The 20,984-nt window shown below is 44.4% G+C and overlaps 1 protein-coding gene across 1 annotated transcript in view; it reads right to left on the bottom strand.

The window, feature by feature from the left end:
- Positions 1–19,150, bottom strand: part of LOC307049552 (A-kinase anchor protein 13-like) — a gene marked incomplete at both ends in the record, with an annotated part of 43,680 nt that extends 24,530 nt beyond the window's left edge. Inside the window, 13 exons of the mRNA XM_079699111.1 lie at positions 1,157–1,239; positions 1,360–1,541; positions 2,075–2,151; positions 5,304–5,552; positions 6,451–6,568; positions 6,685–6,810; positions 9,117–9,367; positions 9,987–10,133; positions 10,720–10,832; positions 12,479–12,614; positions 16,232–16,298; positions 18,450–18,517; positions 19,111–19,150. Of these exons, the coding sequence (XP_079555237.1) occupies positions 1,157–1,239; positions 1,360–1,541; positions 2,075–2,151; positions 5,304–5,552; positions 6,451–6,568; positions 6,685–6,810; positions 9,117–9,367; positions 9,987–10,133; positions 10,720–10,832; positions 12,479–12,614; positions 16,232–16,298; positions 18,450–18,517; positions 19,111–19,150 (1,657 nt within the window). The remainder of the gene's footprint in view (positions 1–1,156; positions 1,240–1,359; positions 1,542–2,074; positions 2,152–5,303; positions 5,553–6,450; positions 6,569–6,684; positions 6,811–9,116; positions 9,368–9,986; positions 10,134–10,719; positions 10,833–12,478; positions 12,615–16,231; positions 16,299–18,449; positions 18,518–19,110) is intronic.
- Positions 19,151–20,984: the final 1,834 nt, after the last annotated feature.

Below are 20,984 nucleotides of genomic sequence, written 5' to 3'. Positions count from 1 at the left end.
ATGTCAAGTCCTTTTTCACTTTTCACCTAACTATTCTTCATCTGGTGAGGTAATTTTTTTCAGATGTAGCTCATGTGTCATCTCCTCTGTGAGACTCACCACAGGCAGGATTCGTGGGTCCTACACACTTTACATGTGTCTGTGGTCTAGATGGCCTGTCATTTATGTAGATCTCCCTTGCCAGAGTGTGGGTTTCCCAATGGCAGGGACAGTGTTTTAGGCTCGTTGCACCCCTAGCACCTAGCGTTATGCCTGGCCAGGTGCTTCATACATGTGAAAAGAAGGCAGTTCTTATCTCTGCCATCCCAATCACAGGCAGAGATTTAAAAATGTGATACTGGCTCCAGTCTAAATCTGTCCATCTCTTTTTTTGTTTTTCTCCCCATTGAAACAGAATGAAGTAATAAGTAAACTCCTTGGGCGCCTATATTTACTTGACTCTGGGCCTTACTTCTACCCAAAGCACAACACGTATTTACTTCAGAACACTCAGCAAGCACCAGCAAAGGGGCACGAGCACTGCGCCCTGCAGTTGAGCAGACAGGGAGCACAGCCCTGCTCTGCCATGAACTGTGTGTGTGTGACCCTGGCTTGCTTGGCCTTCATGGGCCTCAGCTTTCTCACCTATACAGTGGGGACCGCAATACAGGGCTTGCAGGGATGCCAACAAAACTACATGAAACAGTAGGGCCTTGACAGAGAGTAGTCAAATGTAACCCATAGGCACACTTCTCCCCAAACCACCTCATGACGGATTTGTAACGCAGGGCACAGTGGCGGGGGTAACTGACAAATGGATCAACTGGAAAATTCTTTCCCGCAAGTACCTTTCTCTCCTTGTTTTAATCTTAGATGTGACCATGAATTCTGGCAGATTCTTCTGTGACAAAGTACAAAGACTGTCACCAGGGTCCAAGGACACTGATACCGAGACGAGAGGCCCAACATCCCCTCGATCTAGTATCAGACACATTCCTACAGCCATTGTTCACCAGGACCTGTGCCAGCTCAGATTTGGTCTCTCTTTTGTTAGGAGCTATTCCCCTCCTCGGTTGATATGCCTGCCGGGACGGCTCTGGGATGGAGGAGCAGCGGGGACTCCATGGGACTGCAGACGCCCCCAGACAGGGCCTCAGACCGCTTCCACCAGCTTTACCTTTTAACTCCCGAGCTTTGGTGTCCAACATCTTCTTTTCTTCCTCATTCTCACTGGGAATTCCTTCATCTTCATCTCTGTTCCTAATACAACCACAACAAAACAGCACATTCTGAAGATGTCGATTAGTCTGATGGTGGCCCAACCACTATGAAACCACAGAAGTACCAGGAGGCGGGGGTGGGCCAGGGTGTGTGACTCACAGGGTGCTGATCGTGTCCTGGATGATCTGAATCCAGCTGTTCCGCTCCTCTTTGGAGCTGGCGTGGACTTCCACCATCTCTGGATCTTTCATCCCCATATTGATTAGGAACAAACCTTTCTCCTCGTGTGCTACCTCTCTTACAATCAGCTTCTTTAGGGAGATCACCGTTGACTTCTGGTCCTGGAAAATGGGGGAGAGTGCAGACGTTAAGACATGGATACAACATTCTAGCTCTTAACACAACCTCCGTCTAAGGTAAGACTAGATGCCTTTTAAAAGCATACGGCTCACTCACATTTTATGCAACAGAAAAAGATTTCCAAAAAGGAAACGAAAATTTAAGGTTATCAAGGTTCGAGTCCTGTTTTCTGCACGATGAGTCCTTTCCGGTTCGTCACAGAATCTGGTTGGCAATGTTATAAATTGGCAAGATTTGTAATACGTAATGTGTGAGACATACTCCAGTGACAGATTTCTTTTTAGATCAAATGCCAAAGGCTCTCAAAAGGATTATGAGGGAACAGAAAAATAATTGGTGGGGAGGGAGGTGGGCAGAAAATTGCAAGGGTATATAAGAAATGACTCGGAGGCATCTGTCCTGAGCCAATTTTAAGAAGGTGGGAGAGCAGTAATACAGTGTTAACGCTCACCCCCTCCATCACGAGTTTGAATACTATTAATTACAAACAGCAGAGACAAACAATTCAGCTTACCAATGACGCAAAGACGTATTTCTGGTATTTTTCTTGAAGGAAAACTAAAACGTCAGTAAGCAGGACCGCTTGAACCTCTGTAGAGGGGGAAAGGGAAGAGAGAACAATGACCACTGAACGCTGAAGCATCTTCAGCGCACTTCATTAGAGGAAAACTCAGCAACACACCCGCACAGCACATTATTACACTCCCCCAAGGCAAGGGCTTGACATTTCTGCAGGGTCCAGATATGGTCATTAGATTTTTAGAGGCATTTTAAGATGGGACTTGTCACCAAAGCCTTGTCTTGGGGAGGCTTAAGCACTCGGTGCTGGAAAGATATAACCCACAAGGCAAGATTTTTAAGAATAAATTCTTTAAAGCTGGAAAGCAGGACTTTAACAGATGCGAAATAGCAACACATTCTACAGGTCATAATACTCAGGTCATAGTATTTCTCAACTTCTGATCACAGTAATGGGAAAAAGGCGCGGGACAGCAGACAGGAAGGCTGCCAGAAGGTGATGTACAAGAATATCTCAGTCTAATGAAAGGCAGGCTTCATCCACACATCCTAGAGGACACGGATGGCTAGACAACACCCGCTGCCGTCACAGGTACATGGAGTACAGTGGCTCCGCTCCCAGCTCCAACACAGCACAGTCAACCTCAACCCCTCTGCACCGTGGAAACAGCCTTCTCTTCTTCTCAATTAAGACAAAACAAAAGCCAAATTAACATCTCTAGTTGGATCCAGGAATCAAAAGAATGCCACAAACTCTTGTTCTAATCCTCTAGGAGTATGAAGTGACATTTCCCATTATTCCCTTAAGGACAAAGTGGGACCTCCCTGGAGGTGAGCCGTCTACTGACACCTAACAGGTCCCTCTGTACTACCTTCACTCTGGAAAAGGGAGCCTACAAATCTCTGGGAAAACAACGGGCTGACTTATGCAGCCACCTCCTGGGTGGGCAGGACCCTCTTGGCCTTTTCTACCACTACTGCCAAAACTGGGGTGCCCTCTCTGTGTAATTCATTGCAAACCTATGAGGAAAAACAGAAGCAAGGATGTCTGATTCCTAGGGTGGTCTAGTTTTTCAGCCTAGACCACAGTAATTTTCCATGCACTATCACTGGTTTTGACAGGTTATTTTTTCTTAAACTTTACTTTTAAGTAGTTCAGGTGTCTGCCAAAAAAAAAAAAAAGAGCTCTAAAACATAAGTTTCAACTTTATTGAATCCTGAAGTTGACGTGATCACGGCGTCAGTAGATCAGAGAAAAACAATCCTACCCCTTTCAAGGGTTACCCGACACAGGACTGGCTGTTCTTGGCACAAGTCATTTTCACTTGGGGGTGAAAATGACTAAACACCAAATTCTTATTTCCACTGGAGACATTTTAGGCCAGAAAACCTATCGTTCTGCCATTGCTTTGACTGCAACATTATTCCAACAGCTGGCATCTATTAGTTTTTATTTCGGGAATGAATAAATAAACTGCCGTGTAAAGAAAATACAGCACTGGCAGCAACTCTAGGAAATCCATCCTTACAAGAGAGGGCAGGTACTTCTCTACCATCAGGCTACCTCCGACACGGCCTCACAGTGGCAGTGAGGCCAGAGCCCTCAACTGTGGTCTCAGGACATCACAGAGCATCAGGGCTGGAAGGAAGGAGCTGCAGGGATCGCACAGTTCAAGTTCATCATGGAGCAGTGAGAGGCACAGCTGGCTGGTGGCAGGAAGGGGCATTTCTTCTCTCTGAGATGACCCTGCCCGGAGGAGCCCTTCCCAGACCCCTGCGACAACGACTGCCCTCGTCTCAGTCCCTGGTACCTCCGCACCCCTGCTGTCCTCTACCCTGCCCCTAGCAGCTGAACTACACACACTCTAACTCACTCACCCCTTTCCTGCTCAAACCCTCCATTCTGAGCCCATTCTTCGCTCACTCCCATCACCAGCATCCCTGTCAGCCCCCTAGCCTGGAGCACGCACCCACCCCAACCTGGCCCCCGGCCGATTCTTCAGCCGTATTTCCTGCCTCACTCTGCTGCCAGAGACCCCGACTGCCCACCCTTCCCGATGGGCCAGACCCTTCAGCTCCACGCTTCCACGCTTCCTCCTCCCTTCTGCCTGGCTCCCTCCTCTTGTCCTCAGTTCACGCCTCTCTATTCTGGCAACCATCATACTGCAGAGCAAGAACCTCTTTACAAGTCTCTTCATTCTCAGCCCAACTTCTAATGCAGGGTGTCCTGCGACTTTCACCTTTGAGAGCAGCTGAATGCCTGGGATTTCTTTACTATGTGGTCTGAGCATGGTGAGACCCTAGCTAAGGAGTCCTGGGAATTCTCCCAGAGCAGCTACCTATAGCATTACTTATACCTCGGCGATGAGAGCAGCACACATTTTCACTCACCTGAGTTTTATGTCAGCGGGGCTGACAGCACTCGGCTGCTTTGTGTGCTCAGCTCACCGAGGCCAGGGAGGTGGGCTGGGTATACTCAAGGCTACTGCTGAGGTTAGAGTTACCATACAGGCCCAGAGGATACAGGTTTGATGAAAACAATTATTAAAAACAAACAAACAAACAAACCAGATGTACAGAAGAATGAACAAACCTCCTAACTTCTTTCACTTGATGGGGCTGATCATTTAAAAGGTAAAAACTAAAATCCAACAGAAAGTGAGTATCTTTTATGACCTCTTTTGCTTAGACAAAGATAAAAGATGAAAAACAAAGTTTAATAATAAATCTAGTTGCTGTGAGTTAAACTTTCGTTTCTCTAAGGTCTCGGGAGCTGAAAATTCCTCTGCCACCTCTTAGGAACGAGTGATGTATTTTTAATCTCAGAGAATCTATGAATTGTGCAACTGATGGTATTTCCCTCCTAGCAATTGTTTTGCCAGAGACCCTGACCCCAAATGTGCTGCCCCTCTTTCATAGGGAAAACACGTCTTCCTTAACACCTTGCTTTTTTGTATGAATCTTACCCTTTGCTTTGTTCTTTAAAAAAAATTATTTTTTTCATTTCCCCTGACTGCATCATTTCCTCGTTCTCTTACTGTATTCTATATGGTTTTGTAAGCCATCTCAAACCCGTCTTTTCTGATACAAGATTAAGATCAACTAAATGCCTGCTGCTCCTGTGTGACGTCTGGACATGGGTCCCTGGGAACAACCTGGTGACATCTGGATTCTGCCCGCTGCCCTCTGGCACACGCTTAGACTCTGACGAGAGTGAGCCTCACCTTTCCGCCTCCCTGTTGTGCTCTTCAGAAACACGCTCCCATCCCGCACGAGCTTCTTCCGCTTCAGATCCTCCTTGGCAAACATCTGACCACTCTTCATTCTCATGATCGACTTGCTATCTGTCTTTGTATAAATTTCATTGAGACGGACCTTCTTTTCATAACTCGCCACTTGGCTGTCCACAGCTCCAATCACATCCTTCACCAGGCCCAGGGACTGAGCTAGATCTTCCTGTTCCACTTCACTGTCTGAGAAAGAAAGAATAACTGTCTCTACTGGGCAGAAGGAGGGGCACGCTGCCTTCTTTTTTTTTCTTTTTTCTTTTCTTTTTTTTTTTGCGGTACGCGGGCCTCTCCCTGTTGTGGCCTCTCCCGTTGGGGAGCACAGGCTCCGGACGCGCAGGCTCAGCGGCCATGGCTCACGGGCCCAGCCGCTCCGCGGCATGTGGGATCTTCCAGGACCGGGGCACGAACCTGCGTCCCCTGTATTGGCAGGCGGACTCCCAACCACTGCGCCACCAGGGGAGCCCCAGGACCCTGCCTTCTTGCTCCACATCACTGTCTTCCCTCTGTGGGCATGCTGGCAGAGCGAAGCCAACACGTCGAAGGGCACGTGCCTACCCCTCGCTGTCAGAGTTTAAATCAAGTTAGATGTTTCAAAGATACAGATGACATGCAATTATGTGCCACGTTCTAAAGTGGAAGGAACCCAACATTTTTAGGGAGGGAGAGGAGCAACCAGTTTTTTATTTACGTCTTTGTTTTACCTAATCCTTAATGTAACTGTCCAGGAGCAGCATTAGCTGAGAGAGAAACTACTAAGTAGTGGTTAAACGAGAAACAGCGGTGATTGTAGCACTTGTAGGTGGAATCACCTCCCAGTCTAGGGACAAGTGACAAGTTGCTTAGGTCACTGAACTCTCACTGGGATCACTAAGTGGTTCCGTCCCTTCTTGCTCTCATTCACCCTAAGTCTGCTGATATAACACCTTATGTTTTCACTCAAGAAAACCGTCTTTAAGATAAAACACAGGCTCTCTTTTAGACCTTCTCGACGTAAAAGAGGTCTTCTACGGGGTCTCCAGTGCTGTTGGACAGACCGGAACAGTCCACTGGCAAACAAGACTGAGTCCAGAGACAGACGCACCTTTGGTACACTGCAATATTCTTTGGAACAAAACCGGGTATTTGGTGATCCGTTGGGTTACAAGCAATATACACTCTGGGATTCCAAGCCTCCGTACGACTGAACTGCTCATCTTCTTCTGCAAGGAAGTAAACCAAGTGTCAGGATCTACCCAAGGGAGAAGGCTCGAGCCAAAACTGACAGTGACACAAGGCTCTGGACAACAGGGAAATCCCCACCGTTTCACATCGATACCTTCACAAAGGCCTGAAAACGCTTATCCTTGGCATAGAGGTCTTTGAAGTAGTTTACAGACTGGTTGTGCTGCCCACAAAACTTGCCGTATGTCTTCTTTAAGCGTTCTGCGTTCTCTCCTGAAAACTGCAGAGGAAAGAGAACAGAGGTTATGCCATAACTCAGGGTGCTAAACTCCTATTACCATTTTGTCCAAAGTTTCCAGTCTACTTGTGAAACCCAAGAGAGCTCCCTCCAAAGATTGAAAGATTAAAATGGTACAGGAGCTTTGGAAAACAGTTTAGCAGTTCCTCAAAAAGTTAAATATGGAGTTACCATATGACTCAGCAATTCCACTCCTGGACATAAAAACATATGTCCACACAAAAACCTGTATATCAATGTTCACAGCAGCATTATTCACAACAGCCCCAGAGTGGAAATAACCCAAGTGTTCATCAGAGGATAAATGGATAACATATGAATGAAAAAAGCCAATCACAAAGGACAACATATTGCTTTATTCCATTTATATAAAATGTGCAGAATAGGCAACCCCACAGAGAAAGTAGATCAGTGGTTGCCTAGGGCTGGGGAAGCTGGTGGGGGTGACGATGATAAAAATGCTCTACAACGGACCGTGGCGACGGCTGCACAAGAGTCACAGATATACTGAAAATCACTAAACTGTGCACTTTAAATGGGATCACATGGCATATGAATTACACTTCAATAAAGTTGTTACATATATTTAAAAAATAATAAACACAGAAATATCTATGTACTGTGCACATAAGAAATGCAAGGTGTGTTTTAACTCCCATTTGTCATAACACAGTAATAAAACAGAGAGACTCACTAGAAGTCTTTCATGAGGTAGCAGTCTCAAAGAAGTCATCCTGATAAGTCAGAAAGACATCAGAAACGGCCGTCATTACCTAGGGATCTGTTTATCCTACTTACCTCAGGCCAGCAGGCCTAACAATTCTGCATGGCACTTACCTCATTCCCAAGCGTGTGCAATCTCAACCATTCATCTGAAGCTACGTTCACTGTGGGGTAACCGCTGAGTTTCTGTATGTAGTCCACAAGACACATGCTAAGCATCAATTCCCGCTGGACTAACAATCTCTGGAGGCAACACAACTTGATCCTTACCCCAAAACTTGAAAAAATGTTCAGCGTAGCCTTTCCTTTCCCCCTTTACCAACAGAAGAGCTGAGGCAGAGAGATTTTTAAGTGATCGGCTCCCATCACAAAGCAAGTGCCCTAAAAGGGTGACTCTGGCACTGGCGCTCAGAACCAACAAATGGACACCATGGGGCTAACATCTTACTAGAGAACATGCACAAATACAAGGAGCTACAAGGTCAGAGGAAGTACCAGTGCAGGTCTGAGGGTGGAGAGGAGGGGCAGAGGGAGAAACATGGAAAAGGACAGGAGGGGGATGTTCGGGGAGGAAGGGTCCTCACTTGCAGAGCTGACCGTGCCCACTTTGAGGCCCTGACCACCAGCGTGAACGCATTCACTACACTGCATCTGCATTTACTTCACGACATGCCTATCCTTCACTCCTAGAACATGAGTTCCATGAAGCAGAGGTCTACACTATACTTACCTTTGTGGTTCCACATGGTATTGAGTAAATCCCCAGTGAATACATGAAAAATGAATGAATGAAGGCACCAGTGAATTAATAGGGCAAGGGGTACAGACTCAAGAATACAACGAAAGGACAATATTTCCAATTCTCAGGCAAATGTTCCAGCAAGTAAGCCTCTGCTTCCACAAGGAGGCAGAGACTTGCCGGTGAGAAAGAGCTAGTCAGATGTGATGCGATCCCCTCTGCCTATAAAGGTTATACTAGCATTATTCATCTTTCAAAAAGAATGTTTTAAAAAAGAAACATTTAGAAACTGCCTATGACATATACATCTGAAAGTATCAAAACAACTTTTAGCTAAATTGCTTTTGACGTAGGATTGAAACCATACCATACCCTGATGAAAATATTAGCAAGAAATATTTTATGAATTATTTTACAGTTTCTTAGCTTCTTAGTCAAGTTTTTAGTCTCAAGAGGTTTTTAGATAAATGAGCCTTTTGATTTGAGGCACAAGTTGAAGTTGAGACTTCCAAAAACTATTTTTTGATCTCTTAAACTATAGTATCTCTGATGTTGGTACAGACTCTGAGGAAGAAAAACTGGCTTTTACTGCGTATCTACCATGTATGCTGGGTACTTTATATATACATTACCTCTTAAATTTTAAAATAGCATTGAAAGAGAAAATCTACTGGACTCAATTACAGAAGAAGAAACTGAGGGTCGGAGAGATGCAGTCACTTGCCTAAGCTCACAGAGATCGTGAGCAGTCCAGCCAGGATGTGAACGCACGGCTACAGGGCCCCCGGTGCGTGTGAGAGGCACCAGGCGCCCACCCGCTGCTCACCTGGTGCACAAGCACATCCCCAATCCTCTTGATGAGAAAGTCCTTTTCACTTTCATCCACCAGAGAGTCCTTCCTCCGCTCCAGGATCCTCTGAAAGAACTGGCTGTGGATACTGATCAGCTCATCCAAACAGGGGAAGAGCTTCTCCACCATCTGCTGCTCAAAGAGCAGGTCGGCCCTCATGCCACGGCTGTACACGTCGCTCATGATCTTGAGTATGCGGAGGTGGTGGAACTCCGTCTGCATCAGCTCTGGGGGAGGGACAAGGCTCAGTGGTCAGGAATGCTCTCCTGGAGGATTCTCCTGCAAAGTGTGTCTGCTGCTACTAACAGCCCAATTTTGTCTTAAGGCTATTTACGGCCCAATTTAAACTTTAAAACTGAGTCAACAGCTGTCTTTTCCCTAAGGTGTTTTCATCCTATTCCTCGGTTTTTCACGGGACCTCACACTATTTTCTGACAGGTGTACTGGATTCCATCACTCTTAAGTGGTGGTTTCCAATGTGGTCTTCATTGGGATTCAAGACCTTTCATAATTTACTACGTTCCTATTTCCCAGAAATGACTTGTGTTTAGTATAGTTTCTACTGTAGCTGAGGAATTAAACTGTACTGTCACAAGAGATCTCTTTTTAGGATTATCACATAAATAAGCACTCATATTAAATAAAATGTCCAATAAAATTAAAGAATATAATTTTACAGAGAGGAAAGGATAGGAATAAGATGTCTCTATACCTCAAAGTTTTCAAAAGAAAATCTTTGAGATGCTACATACTTGAAAATTGACTTGGCATAGCCCAATAAATCCCCTAATAAACAATGCCAGACAATGCACATCAAATATTAGCAGAGCACATGAAGAGTCTCACCATAAATCACTTCTTGCCGTATGACCACATCTTTCTTTTGCTGTTTCAGAAACTGGCTGTCCACTATCTGACTCCAGGACTCTGCTTCCAGCTGTTTGGACTCAATCTCAAAGTCTCCCATTAGCTGCCCTTCATTCATGTCTGTGCCTACTCCTCAAAATACAAAAAAAATCAATATCAGAATCCTGCATCTGTGACCTCTAAAAAAAACCCTCTGCTGGACATTCCTCATGGTGATAATTTCATGAGACATAAACACTCTACACTAATACAGGGATGTTCATAGAATATATATTCTATTAGAAAAGATCATTTTCTGTTCCAGAGTGACATACTCTATATTCAAGACTTCGGTTAAGGGTGATAACCGTCACATAAATCAAAGGTGATTAAGACATGATCAGGGTCCTGGTGACTTGACCTGTTTAAGAGAGTAGGCTTACAGCTGTGCCAAGAGAGCTAGAACTGAACGTGTACCAAAGTCTAGGGGAAGGAGAAGCGTTTGTACCAGAATCTGACCACATTAAAATCAATGACATCCTTCAGTGGACAAACATCTAACAACAGGGTAAGTGGGTTTACCAACTCATTATAAAGCATGTGATGCTTTACAGACAGTTCAGAGAAGTTTCACAGGAGTAAGGAAGAGGCAGGAGATGCGTTAGTGCTTGCATTCTAGGAGATGGCACAAAGTCTCTGCAGACACACAATACATGCCGTGATTTCTGCTTACCCTCATCAGTAAGGGACTCTGTTGACTTATTGACCTTGCTGATTTTATTTCGTGAGTCTGTTGAATGAGACAGGAATTTCCAGGTGTTTGATACGTTCTCATCATTGCCAACTCTGGGGGCAAAAGGAAACACATACCGTCAGATACATTCTGAGAAGCCATAGTTTCCGGTCTTAAGTGAAGATCTGAAAAACTATAAAGTGACAGCTGGCTGCAAGTACTACAACGATGGAAGACAAATTACTTAGGTCAGGTACCCAGCAATACGCAACACAAACTATTAAGGAAGGTTGCAGGCATTTAACATCACTGCAAGCATGAACTTTTTGAGCCTTGGATTTTTTTTAACGATAGGTAGCTAGGAGAATGCTCTTCCTTAAAACTGCATACACATGATATAAGAAATTTTTCTGTTTGAAACTCATGTCTAACCACTAGACTTTTCCCCTGTGTTCCCTAAATAACTATAGACCAAGCCCTTATATTAAACCATATTCTTCCAACTTTTCTTGAGCCCAACTCACCAGCTAGCACATTAGGCACCCAGTAGATGTTTGTGGTACAACACAAAAGTAAGCCAGAGTCATTTAAAACTAAATTTTATTTAAAGGCCAACTTTTAAAAGTCATAATATAAACTCATTTGGGTAACATCAAAACTTGGAAAAGAAAGCCTTTGGTTAATTACAACAGAAAGACAAAACGATATAAAAATCCCTGAAACTTTGTTTTTAATGAGGAGGAAACATTAGCCAGCACAGAGGTTAGGAAACACAGACAAAAGGAGATTTGCATCCTTCAGCTGGGAATTTTCCTCCAGCCTAGGTTAAGAGAGCTGCAAGAGATGTTTTGAGTCCTACATTTGAGATGACTTCTTTACTGGATGGGAAGGCAGGCATCTTACCCCAAACAGCCAGCAACATCATAATTGGCCCAGTGCTAATCACAGACAGCCAAGGCCTGAACAATCAGGGGCCACAGCAACTTCTGGAGGGACCATAAAAGGAACTCAGTGCAGATGAGGGATGGGGAACCTACTGTAGTACCCGGCCCATTATTCACTCCCATGACTTAAGAGTCAAGAGGCAAGTTTAAAAAAAAAAAAAAAAAAGCAAAACAAAACACAGTTACCCCCTCCCCCCAGGTTCATCTGACCAACAGAAAAGTGTGACATATGAAAATACAAGTGATTGAAACCAAACATTCAGAATTAAATCTTTTTTCCTATTCCCACTTCTTATTTTGATCTGAAAATCATCCTTTTAGAAGGCAGGTTCTTTAAAAGCAGGGCTGGGGCTTCCCTGGTGGCGCAGTGGTTGAGAGTCTGCCTGCCGATGCAGGGGACACGGGTTCGTGTCCCGGTCCGGGAAGATCCCACATGCCGCAGAGCCGCTGGGCCCGTGAGCCATGGCCGCTGAGCCTGCGCGTCCAGAGCCTGTGCTCCGCAATGGGAGAGGCCACAACAGTGAGAGGCCCGTGTACCACAAAAAAAAAATAAAAAAATAAAATAAAATAAAAGCAGGGCTGATCATGTATAAAAGCAGAGGACAACTGGCCTAAAAATGGTGTTTAAAGGGGATCCTTGCTACAAAATGGCGATCATGATGGTGCATCAAAGTGTAATCCTCACCCCACTCAGCTGTAGCACTAACCCATCACGTTATACATTTCTTTCTAAAACAATCTTTTTGTCAAATGGTATAAATTATTATGCTCTGTCACCTAGATGTCAACTGTGTTAGCTTTACATCCCCACTCACCCAGCAATGTTCTGAATGGAGACACTTCTGGAGAGCGACACACTCTGCTGGGACCGTCTGTTAGCAAACATGGGGGCGGCAGTGGTTTCATCGGCCAGGAGGACTGCGGACCGAGGGCGCTCCTTGGGCTGGGAGGCTGTACAGAACGAAAGGACACCAAATGAAGTATCACCGACACATGCCCACCAGCACTGACTCACCTGATGAATGCCAAATAGAAGCAAACTGCTTTAAAAGAGATTTACCCTGGGAGTGTAAATAGGTACAAAAACTCTATGGAAGACAACTTGGCAAGAGCTGTTGAAACTGTAGATGCCTATCTTTGATCCAGAAATTCCATTTAGGATATGTTTATTCTACAAGATTTACTTGTTTATATTTGAAATGACATATGTCCAAAGTTATTCAATGCAAAGTTTGGTAAAAGCAAAATGAGAATCAAAAGAAGATCAGTTAATAAATCATGGTACAGCCTACATGTGAATCCTAAGAAGCTTTAAAAAAAAATGAGGACACTCTCCATGAACTGACACAGATCTGCAGATAACATATTAAGGGGGAAAAAAAATCAAGGTGCAGGGCTTCCCTGGTGGCGCAGTGGTTGAGAGTCCGCCTGCCGATGCAGGGGACGTGGGTTCATGCCCCGGTCAGGGAAGATCCCACATGCCGCGAAGCGGCTGGGCCCGTGAGCCATGGACGCTGAGCCTGTGCGTCCAGAGCCTGTGCTCCGCAACGGAAGAGGCCGCAACAGGGAGAGGCCCGTGTACCGCAAAAAAAAAAAAAAAAAAAAAAAAAAAAAATCAAGGTGCAGAATAAAGTGCACAACAGACCACCTTTTATGTTTTAAAAACATAATTAATAATCCAAATTGGTATTTGCTTTATTTTGATAAAGAAACTTAAGGAAGATAAATATAAAACTAAGAAAAGCGGTTTACCTGTGGGCTGTGATGGCAGTGAGGATAAAGAATCATATATTTAAAAATGTAAACTAATTCAAAGTAAGAGAAAAGGAGACTGAGAGAATTTTAAGGATAAAAGGAGCCTCAGAGATAACTCAGGCTGGTGTTCTTTGGGAGGACCTACCAAGAAACGTGTCAGGGGCTGGTTAGATATGCAAATTCCCAGCACTCCTTGTTCTGTGCGGGTGGGACCTGGGAGCCTACACGTTTACCAGCTCCCCAAGCGATTCTTCTGTACAATGTCTGAGAACACAGGTTTTGACCAATTCCTTTAGTTTACAGATGAGGACAATGCAACACGTGTTTGAGGTCACATAGCTAATTTGTCCTCATACTGCATATTTCTCTTGAACTTGACCAAAGAGGAAACTGGAGCTCCAATTTCATGCTAAAGTAGTCACACTGCCATCTGGGTAGCAAATTAGTTTTCCTTGGTAGCTAACTAAACTGCTGCATTACCTGTCCATCCCCAGGAGCATCAGGAGCTGAAGGAAATAAGACTGGGGCAGCTGTTATGGCTTCACAGTATTACAGGATGTTTCTGACTTAATAAAATTAATAAAACCATTAATTTCCAATTCAAATTCTATTTAGAAGAAGGTGATATAATAAACACCAGAAACATGCTACCCTATAACACGACCAGACCCTTCCTGCAGAAAGCACACAGGAAACTAGGAGATGTGGGTCCCACACCAACAGGGAAGAAGGGCAACTGGCAGGGAAGAGAACATGCTCAAGTGTTCAAGAGCCTGGAGCACATCCTCAGTGTCTCAGAAGGGAAGCTGCTGAGCAGATAAAATCTGATGGAGGAAGAAACACCGGTTCTTGAAGAACAGTAGGATGTGGGTAAGTCAACAGGAAAAGAGGACATTTTGATGAGGAGAACTACATGAAGGAAGGCAGAAACACTCTATTAATGTGAAAGGGAGAAAACAAGCAAAAGAGGAAGTACGTAGAGGGGCGTATATAAGGGATCAGTGAAACGGCTGGAGAAGCAGAACCAGAACGAAGTCATGTCTTGCAGAGCCCTGAACCTTATCAAGAACAACCTGCATCTAAAAGGCAGCATGGGGGGTGAAAACAACAACTTTCCCTTGTTGAAACCAATCCACTCCACTCAGGGAAGTTGCTAACTACTCTCTGAGCCTCAGCATCCTTATTTGTGATGGTGATGGTAGTGCTGAAAGCAAACACTGAAGGAGGCCTCTCACCAAGTACTTCACTGGTGTGATCTCACTTAAACCCGATGACCACCTGCTGATACTATTACCATCTTTTCACAGAGGAGGAAAACGAGGTACAGGGGATTTAGTAAACGTCCGAGGTTATGCGGCTGTTAAGTGGGATGCTGGGACTCAGACCCATCCAACTTGAATCCACAATCTGTACTCTTACCACTACGTTACCTCAGGAATAAAACAGGAATAAGAATACATGCGGGGGTCAGACATAATAGGTATTTTTTGGAAAAATGCTATTTTATCTGATTTGAAAGAAAATAAAAGGTTTCTGAAATAAGGGATAATGTCACAGAACAAAAGTTTAAGGAAGATTAGACTTGTAAAAGGTGTTGGAATGGCTTGGACCATTGGTTAAAGTGGGTGACAGTCTGGCACAACCTTTCTTCTAGGAATCCACATGCAAAGATGGGCAATAATTGGACTTCTGTCTAAGGGGACTCCATACCCTCCTGGTGGCACAGCCATTCCGGGGCCATCTGGAAGCACTCAGAGCAGTCGGGCACAGAGCAGTGGTCCTCAAGCTCGAGTGTGTGCATCACCGTCACCTGGAGCATCTACTAAAACACAGATCACTGGGCTCTGCCTCTGGAATCTCTGACGTAGTAGGTCTGGGTAGGGCCCAAGAATTGGCACTTCTAATTGATCCAGGGTCTACCCTTTGAAAAACACGGCCTGAGGCTAAGTTTCACATGGGCTCCCATAGAGCAAATTTAGGTGATATTCATTACTGCATCTTTATGACAGGGGTTGGAAACAACTCAGACAACCGCTTTGGGGGAACTGATAATTATAATGTGGTGTATATTTATGAAAGAACACCATGCAGCGATCTGAGACAATAGCTTACCTATAGTAACACGCATAGATCTCAAAACCATATTGAGTGGAAAAAAACCCAGCAGAATGGATAAGCAAGTCCTATCATCTAATTTACATTTAACGCACAAAACCATAAGAGATATTTCCAGAGGTACACATATGTCTAAAGATACGGCAGATTAGAGAGGTTTACATTAAGTATACTGCAGTGCGTGCTGAGGAGGGGAAAGGAATGAGATAGGGAATGAAGAATGAAAAGGGGAAAATATTAAGTAAAACCAAAGTGAAGCTTTGCACAGACTGGAGAAGACAGGTTGATGTGAATGGGAGAGGTGTGATTTACCCAATTTGTGTACTGAAGTCCTTGGGGAAAAAAAGATTTTCATAACTCCACAGTTTGTCAAGAAGTTTATAAGCAAGATCTCATCTGATGCAACTGTAACGCTGCTAAAAGCAAGTTTCACTGTCGACTCACGCAAGAGAAATTTCAAGACACACAGGGCTAAGGTGCTGCCTTTTAAGCGAAGACACACACTATTCTAGAACCTTCCAGAGAGTTTGATGGTAGAATGGTAAGCTTTTGGTCAATGAAACTGCAGCCTTCTCTAAGTATTCAAAATAGGTATTCAAATCTTGCTTAAGAATAACAAATAAATACTACAGAAGTATGGGCAAGTCCTGAACCAGAGAGGCGAAAAGGAATCATGAGACGTGGGCTGAGCTACTTACACTTGTTTCTCATAATGACCGTGGGCGGCGAAGATGTGTCATGTGCTTGAAGGCTCCCTTTGGGCTGCTGAAAGGAAAAGAAAGCCTGAGTGAACCCTGCATTTACAATTTATCTTCTGTCAAGTTTCAAGAGGCCTAGAGCAGGAAGCCAGCTGCTCCTACTTCCCTGCTCTATTCCTGCCAATGGTCCTCAGCACCCTAGTCCTAGATAAGCCACCCACTCTGGCTCCCCTCTGAACCCGCCAAGCACTCTGATCCTGCAAATGCCGTCTCTTCTGCCTGGAATGCTCTCTTCACCTTCACAGGCATGACATTCTTCTATTTCAAGATAATCCCTCCTTGGTAGAGCCATCTGTTAGCTTCCTTCTTCTCCTCACCCGAGGCAGTGACTGGCACCCCTTAGAATCCTGCATGTGCCCCCGCCTAGTTTTTTCCTTACTTATGGTCATCGTCTGCTTGTCCATCTTCCCCACCAGAATGCTGATTCCTTAAGAGTGGCATCTGTGCCCTTTTTGCTTCAATTTCTCCAGTGACTCGCATTTATACGGTGTTAAATAATTCTTAGGTAAAGTGCTAATTTTAAGACTTTTGTTGTAGCATGGAACAGAGACACTGTGTGAGAAATTACAGACTGAAGCAATTAGTCTGAGATAAATCATTAGTGAAAAAGGGTCCATTTAAAATGGAACTCCCCCTTTCAGGTTACATTCTTTTCTGTGGGATATGCTGTATCCCTATCATTCTCCTTCTCTATAGCACATTCACAGTAACAGCAGTCTTACCAGAGATCACAAACTCAAATGCCTGTGGGGTCAGGCAGGTAACAAAGGACACAGGCGAGTTGGAGGAGGTGGGGAGTGGCAGTCTGGGGCTTGTATATCTTGTCTAGAGGAGGCAGCAGTCACTCAGCCCCAGTGGATTATCACCCACCACCCACCTCTCCAACATTTAAGGAACTACAGGCCAGATACTGTTCTACGTGCTGAGGAGCTATTGATGGATCACTTGGCAAGTTGAGTGCTTACATTCTAGTGGGGGGAAGGTACAGATCATTAAAAGTAAATGTAATACAATAAATACAGTTGTTAAGTAGACCCTAAGAAGGTGATAAGTAGTACTATGGAAAAAAAGAAAAAGAGCAAGGTGGGAATTGGGAATGCTGGGTAAGGGGAAATACCAGGGCTGTGAGATCTTCCATTTCTTCAGGAGAAATTGGAAATCCAAACTGGTGTGAAATACGAGTTTTCAATAAATACACTAACTTAAATAAAAAAAAAAATTACTCCATGAGCCAAACAAAATTTATGTCCATGGACTGAATAAGATCTGGGGTACAGAGGTCTGTCACCTTTACACTAGAGTTCAGTGCGTCTCAAAGTGTGGTCCTCGGACTAGCAGCATTAGCATCATCTGGGAACTTATTAGAAAGGCAAGTTCCTGCCCCCTCCCCACCCGCCAAATTGGAAGCTCTGGGAGTGGGGCCCACTGTCACCTTATAACAAGCCCCCAAGGTGATTCTAATGCACACTCCAGTTTGAGGCCACTGCACTAGATAAATGAGTTTGGTTACTGGAAGCACACAGCATGCTGAGCATCTGTGTAGATGGAGCTGGAGAGCACTCTTCTGACAAGGAACAAAGACATTTATGAGTGACTACAACACTGAAAACCACACAGGCCACCTAAACACCCATCTGCCCCCAGCCCCGTACTCTTTCTTTAAGGGCTCTGATATGCAGTGCCTGTTATCACACAGCTGCATACTCAGAGCATGTACCATCATACACTTCCTGTTCCTGTCATGTGATCCACACGAGCCTGTGGAGAAAAGTGCTGCCAGACAGGCCCGTTTAACCCTGACACTCCCCAGCCCATCAGCGTGTCAGAGCCCCTGATTTCCACCTGCTGCCCTCATGGTCCTGAAGAAGGAAACCAGGCGTGTGAAAGGCGGAGGAGGTCTGCAGACACAGTTAAGAAGAAAACCACTTCAATGGCGACACAGATTAAAATCACAGAGAAATGTGCATTTAACATGGAGAAGCTCTGAAAGCATTTTACCTTCCAAAAGCCACAAATTCCCGAGTGCGTTAAGAAGAGAAAAATCATTTTTGGTTCTTTTAGTCTCAAAGTAGGTACCAAATGATGAAAAGAAACAAAAACTACAACCCCAAATCTCCCATCTCTGAAGATCTTATTGGTTTAGCCAGAAATGTCTTACCTTCATTTTGACCTTTGCACAGGAGGCCAGACTTTCTCTACAGCCTTTGTGGACAAAAGCACTGCAACCTGAAAAGAGAGCAAAACCCCAGGTGACATTAAGACACAGCAAACAGATCCCCCAGACTGATTTTTCCACTGCCACAGCAACCGACAGACTGCCAGGTGAAGTCGCTCACAGGTCAGAATGTGACTAGCCCAAATTACAGACTGCAGCCCTCTTCTAGGAAGCAGGCATGCGATGTCATTTGGAGGAGGAGAAACAAGAGCAGATGTGATTTCTGATTAATGAAAACTAGAAATCGGAATCTTCTCGGGCAGGAAGCAGAGAGGCTACAAAACTAAAGTGAAAGCGTCTGCTGTCAATATGTAAGTCTAAGTCACAAATAATACATAAATGATATGTATTTACATATATAGACGTTTACATATACGTTTAATAACACCCACAAATAATACATAAATACAGCCCCTTAACAGGGGCTGTGAAATCTGTATGGCTGTGTCAAAGGTGGAATGTGAATCTGAAAATCTACCTATTTATGTCCTTTGACTTGGAAACCTAACTACCCTGAACTTTTTGCAACACCCCGAGCGAGTCAAGAGCCGCAGAAGAAAGGTCATCAGAACCACCCTAATACAGTACCTCTGGGAGCCCTCACTCGAGAGGAGGTAGGAGACTTCCTGAAGATGAACGGACATTTCCAGAAAGATGGAGCACAGCCCATAATCCTCCAAGGACACGAACTTATTTCAACTCTTATTTCTCACTCCTTGACCCACAAGGGCCACTTATGTAAAACCCCCCACTCTGTGCCTCACAAAGGTCATCATCAGCTGCTACTGTTGCTACGAAGTCATAAAGCAGAACTGTGCCAGGACGTCAGAGGTCAAGCATCTCTCCAGGAAAGGACTGCCTGAGAAAATCAACAGATACCACCCATCAGGCAACGCTTCACACCCTGATTCAGGAAGCACTATAGGTCCTGCCCATGGTAACCCACGAATCATGGGCCAGGATGCTCTCCTGGTTCCTACGTACGGATTACGAGGATACTAGAATGGAGACTGCCAGAACCCCAGACCCCAGAGGCTTTTCCCCATTCCTTCCTCAATGCCTACTCGGTTCACAGGTCTCTTCTCTAACACCACCAGTCACAATGCGTTGGATAATCTTATGGTTTTCTCCTCCACTGAGTGCTCCTCTAGGGCAGGGTCCCTTCATCTACTGCCGAATCCTTAATTAGGTCTCCCTAGCAGAATGCCTGGCTCATGCCACCTACTCAAACGTCTGTTTGAGATCTTATGTCTATTTTATCCAAAAGCCAAGTGCCCTGACACAACCTACGTTACAGTATGTCAAATATCTTATCAACACTAAAAGGAGTACTACAAGAACAACCATCACACTAAACGTGATTTAGGTCCTGGCTCTCCTAATTAGTTAATGTTACTCTATGCAAGTTCCTTCTCTATAGGCCTCAGTTTCCTCAGACCTATAAAATGAAAGGAAGTACCACATCTTTCCCCAAGTTCCTTTTCTCTGTGATCCTATAAGACTCCTTAGGCTACATCTCTTCAAGAAAGAGATAATTTTCCAAGTAAATCCACTAGATTGTTCTATAAGGTTCATGTTGCAGAAGAGTTTTCAACTTAAGTCATCTGAATTGTCACTAGGACAGACCCATCCTTCAGGGCATGGTTAGGGAAAGTTCCAACTGGAGAAATCTCGGCTGAAGCTATTTCCATAAAAGAGGCGATAGGGAACAACTCTACTTTTGTTGACAGGATGGCCCAGAGCGGGAACTTGTCTGGAAGTGGGGTGGGGTGAAGTATTCTGGGCCTTTTACTCTCAGGCCTACCAAGCCTTCTATCTAGCTAAGCTCTTCTAGCTCCACCCCAAGTGAAATTCACTGTCTGGTCATTTTTCTGATGTTAAACCATCAGAAGAGACATCCATTTACCAACGGAAGCATGAGAGACTCTCTGGGGAAATCAAAAACAGGGTAAGTAATATCTCCTCTTACCACTTCTATTCAATAGTATATTAAGAGTTCCTGGGTAGTATTATAAGGCAAAAAAAAGAAAAAGATACAAAATGTAAAACAAACAAGCAAAAATTCCTGTCTTTATCCACAGACAACTTGCATAAGTTATTTGCTAAAATTAAGAAAGAAAAAGAAAGAAACACGAGAAAAGCTACTAGAAGTAAAAATTACAGCAAAGTCATGGGACTCAAAGTTGATAACACAAAAATCAATTGTATTTTCATATACTAGCAATAAAAAAATGAAATTTAAAAATTATCATTTACCATAGCATCAGAAAGTGAAATACATGGGGGACTTCCCTGGTGGCACAATGGTTAAGACCCCGTGCTCCCCGCAATGCTCATTGCAGCACTGTTTACAAATAGCCAGGTCATGGACGCAATCTAAATGCCCATCGACAGACGAATGGATAAAGAAGATGTGGTACATATATACAATGGAATATTACTCAGCCATAAAAAGGAACGAAACTGGATCATTTGTAG

The sequence above is a fragment of the Hyperoodon ampullatus genome, assembly GCF_949752795.1.
Source record: "Hyperoodon ampullatus genome assembly, chromosome: 3".
NCBI classification, from domain to species: domain Eukaryota; kingdom Metazoa; phylum Chordata; class Mammalia; order Artiodactyla; family Ziphiidae; genus Hyperoodon; species Hyperoodon ampullatus.
The sequence above is the reverse complement of the archived record's forward strand: the minus strand, read 5'-3'. Positions and strand labels throughout refer to the sequence as shown.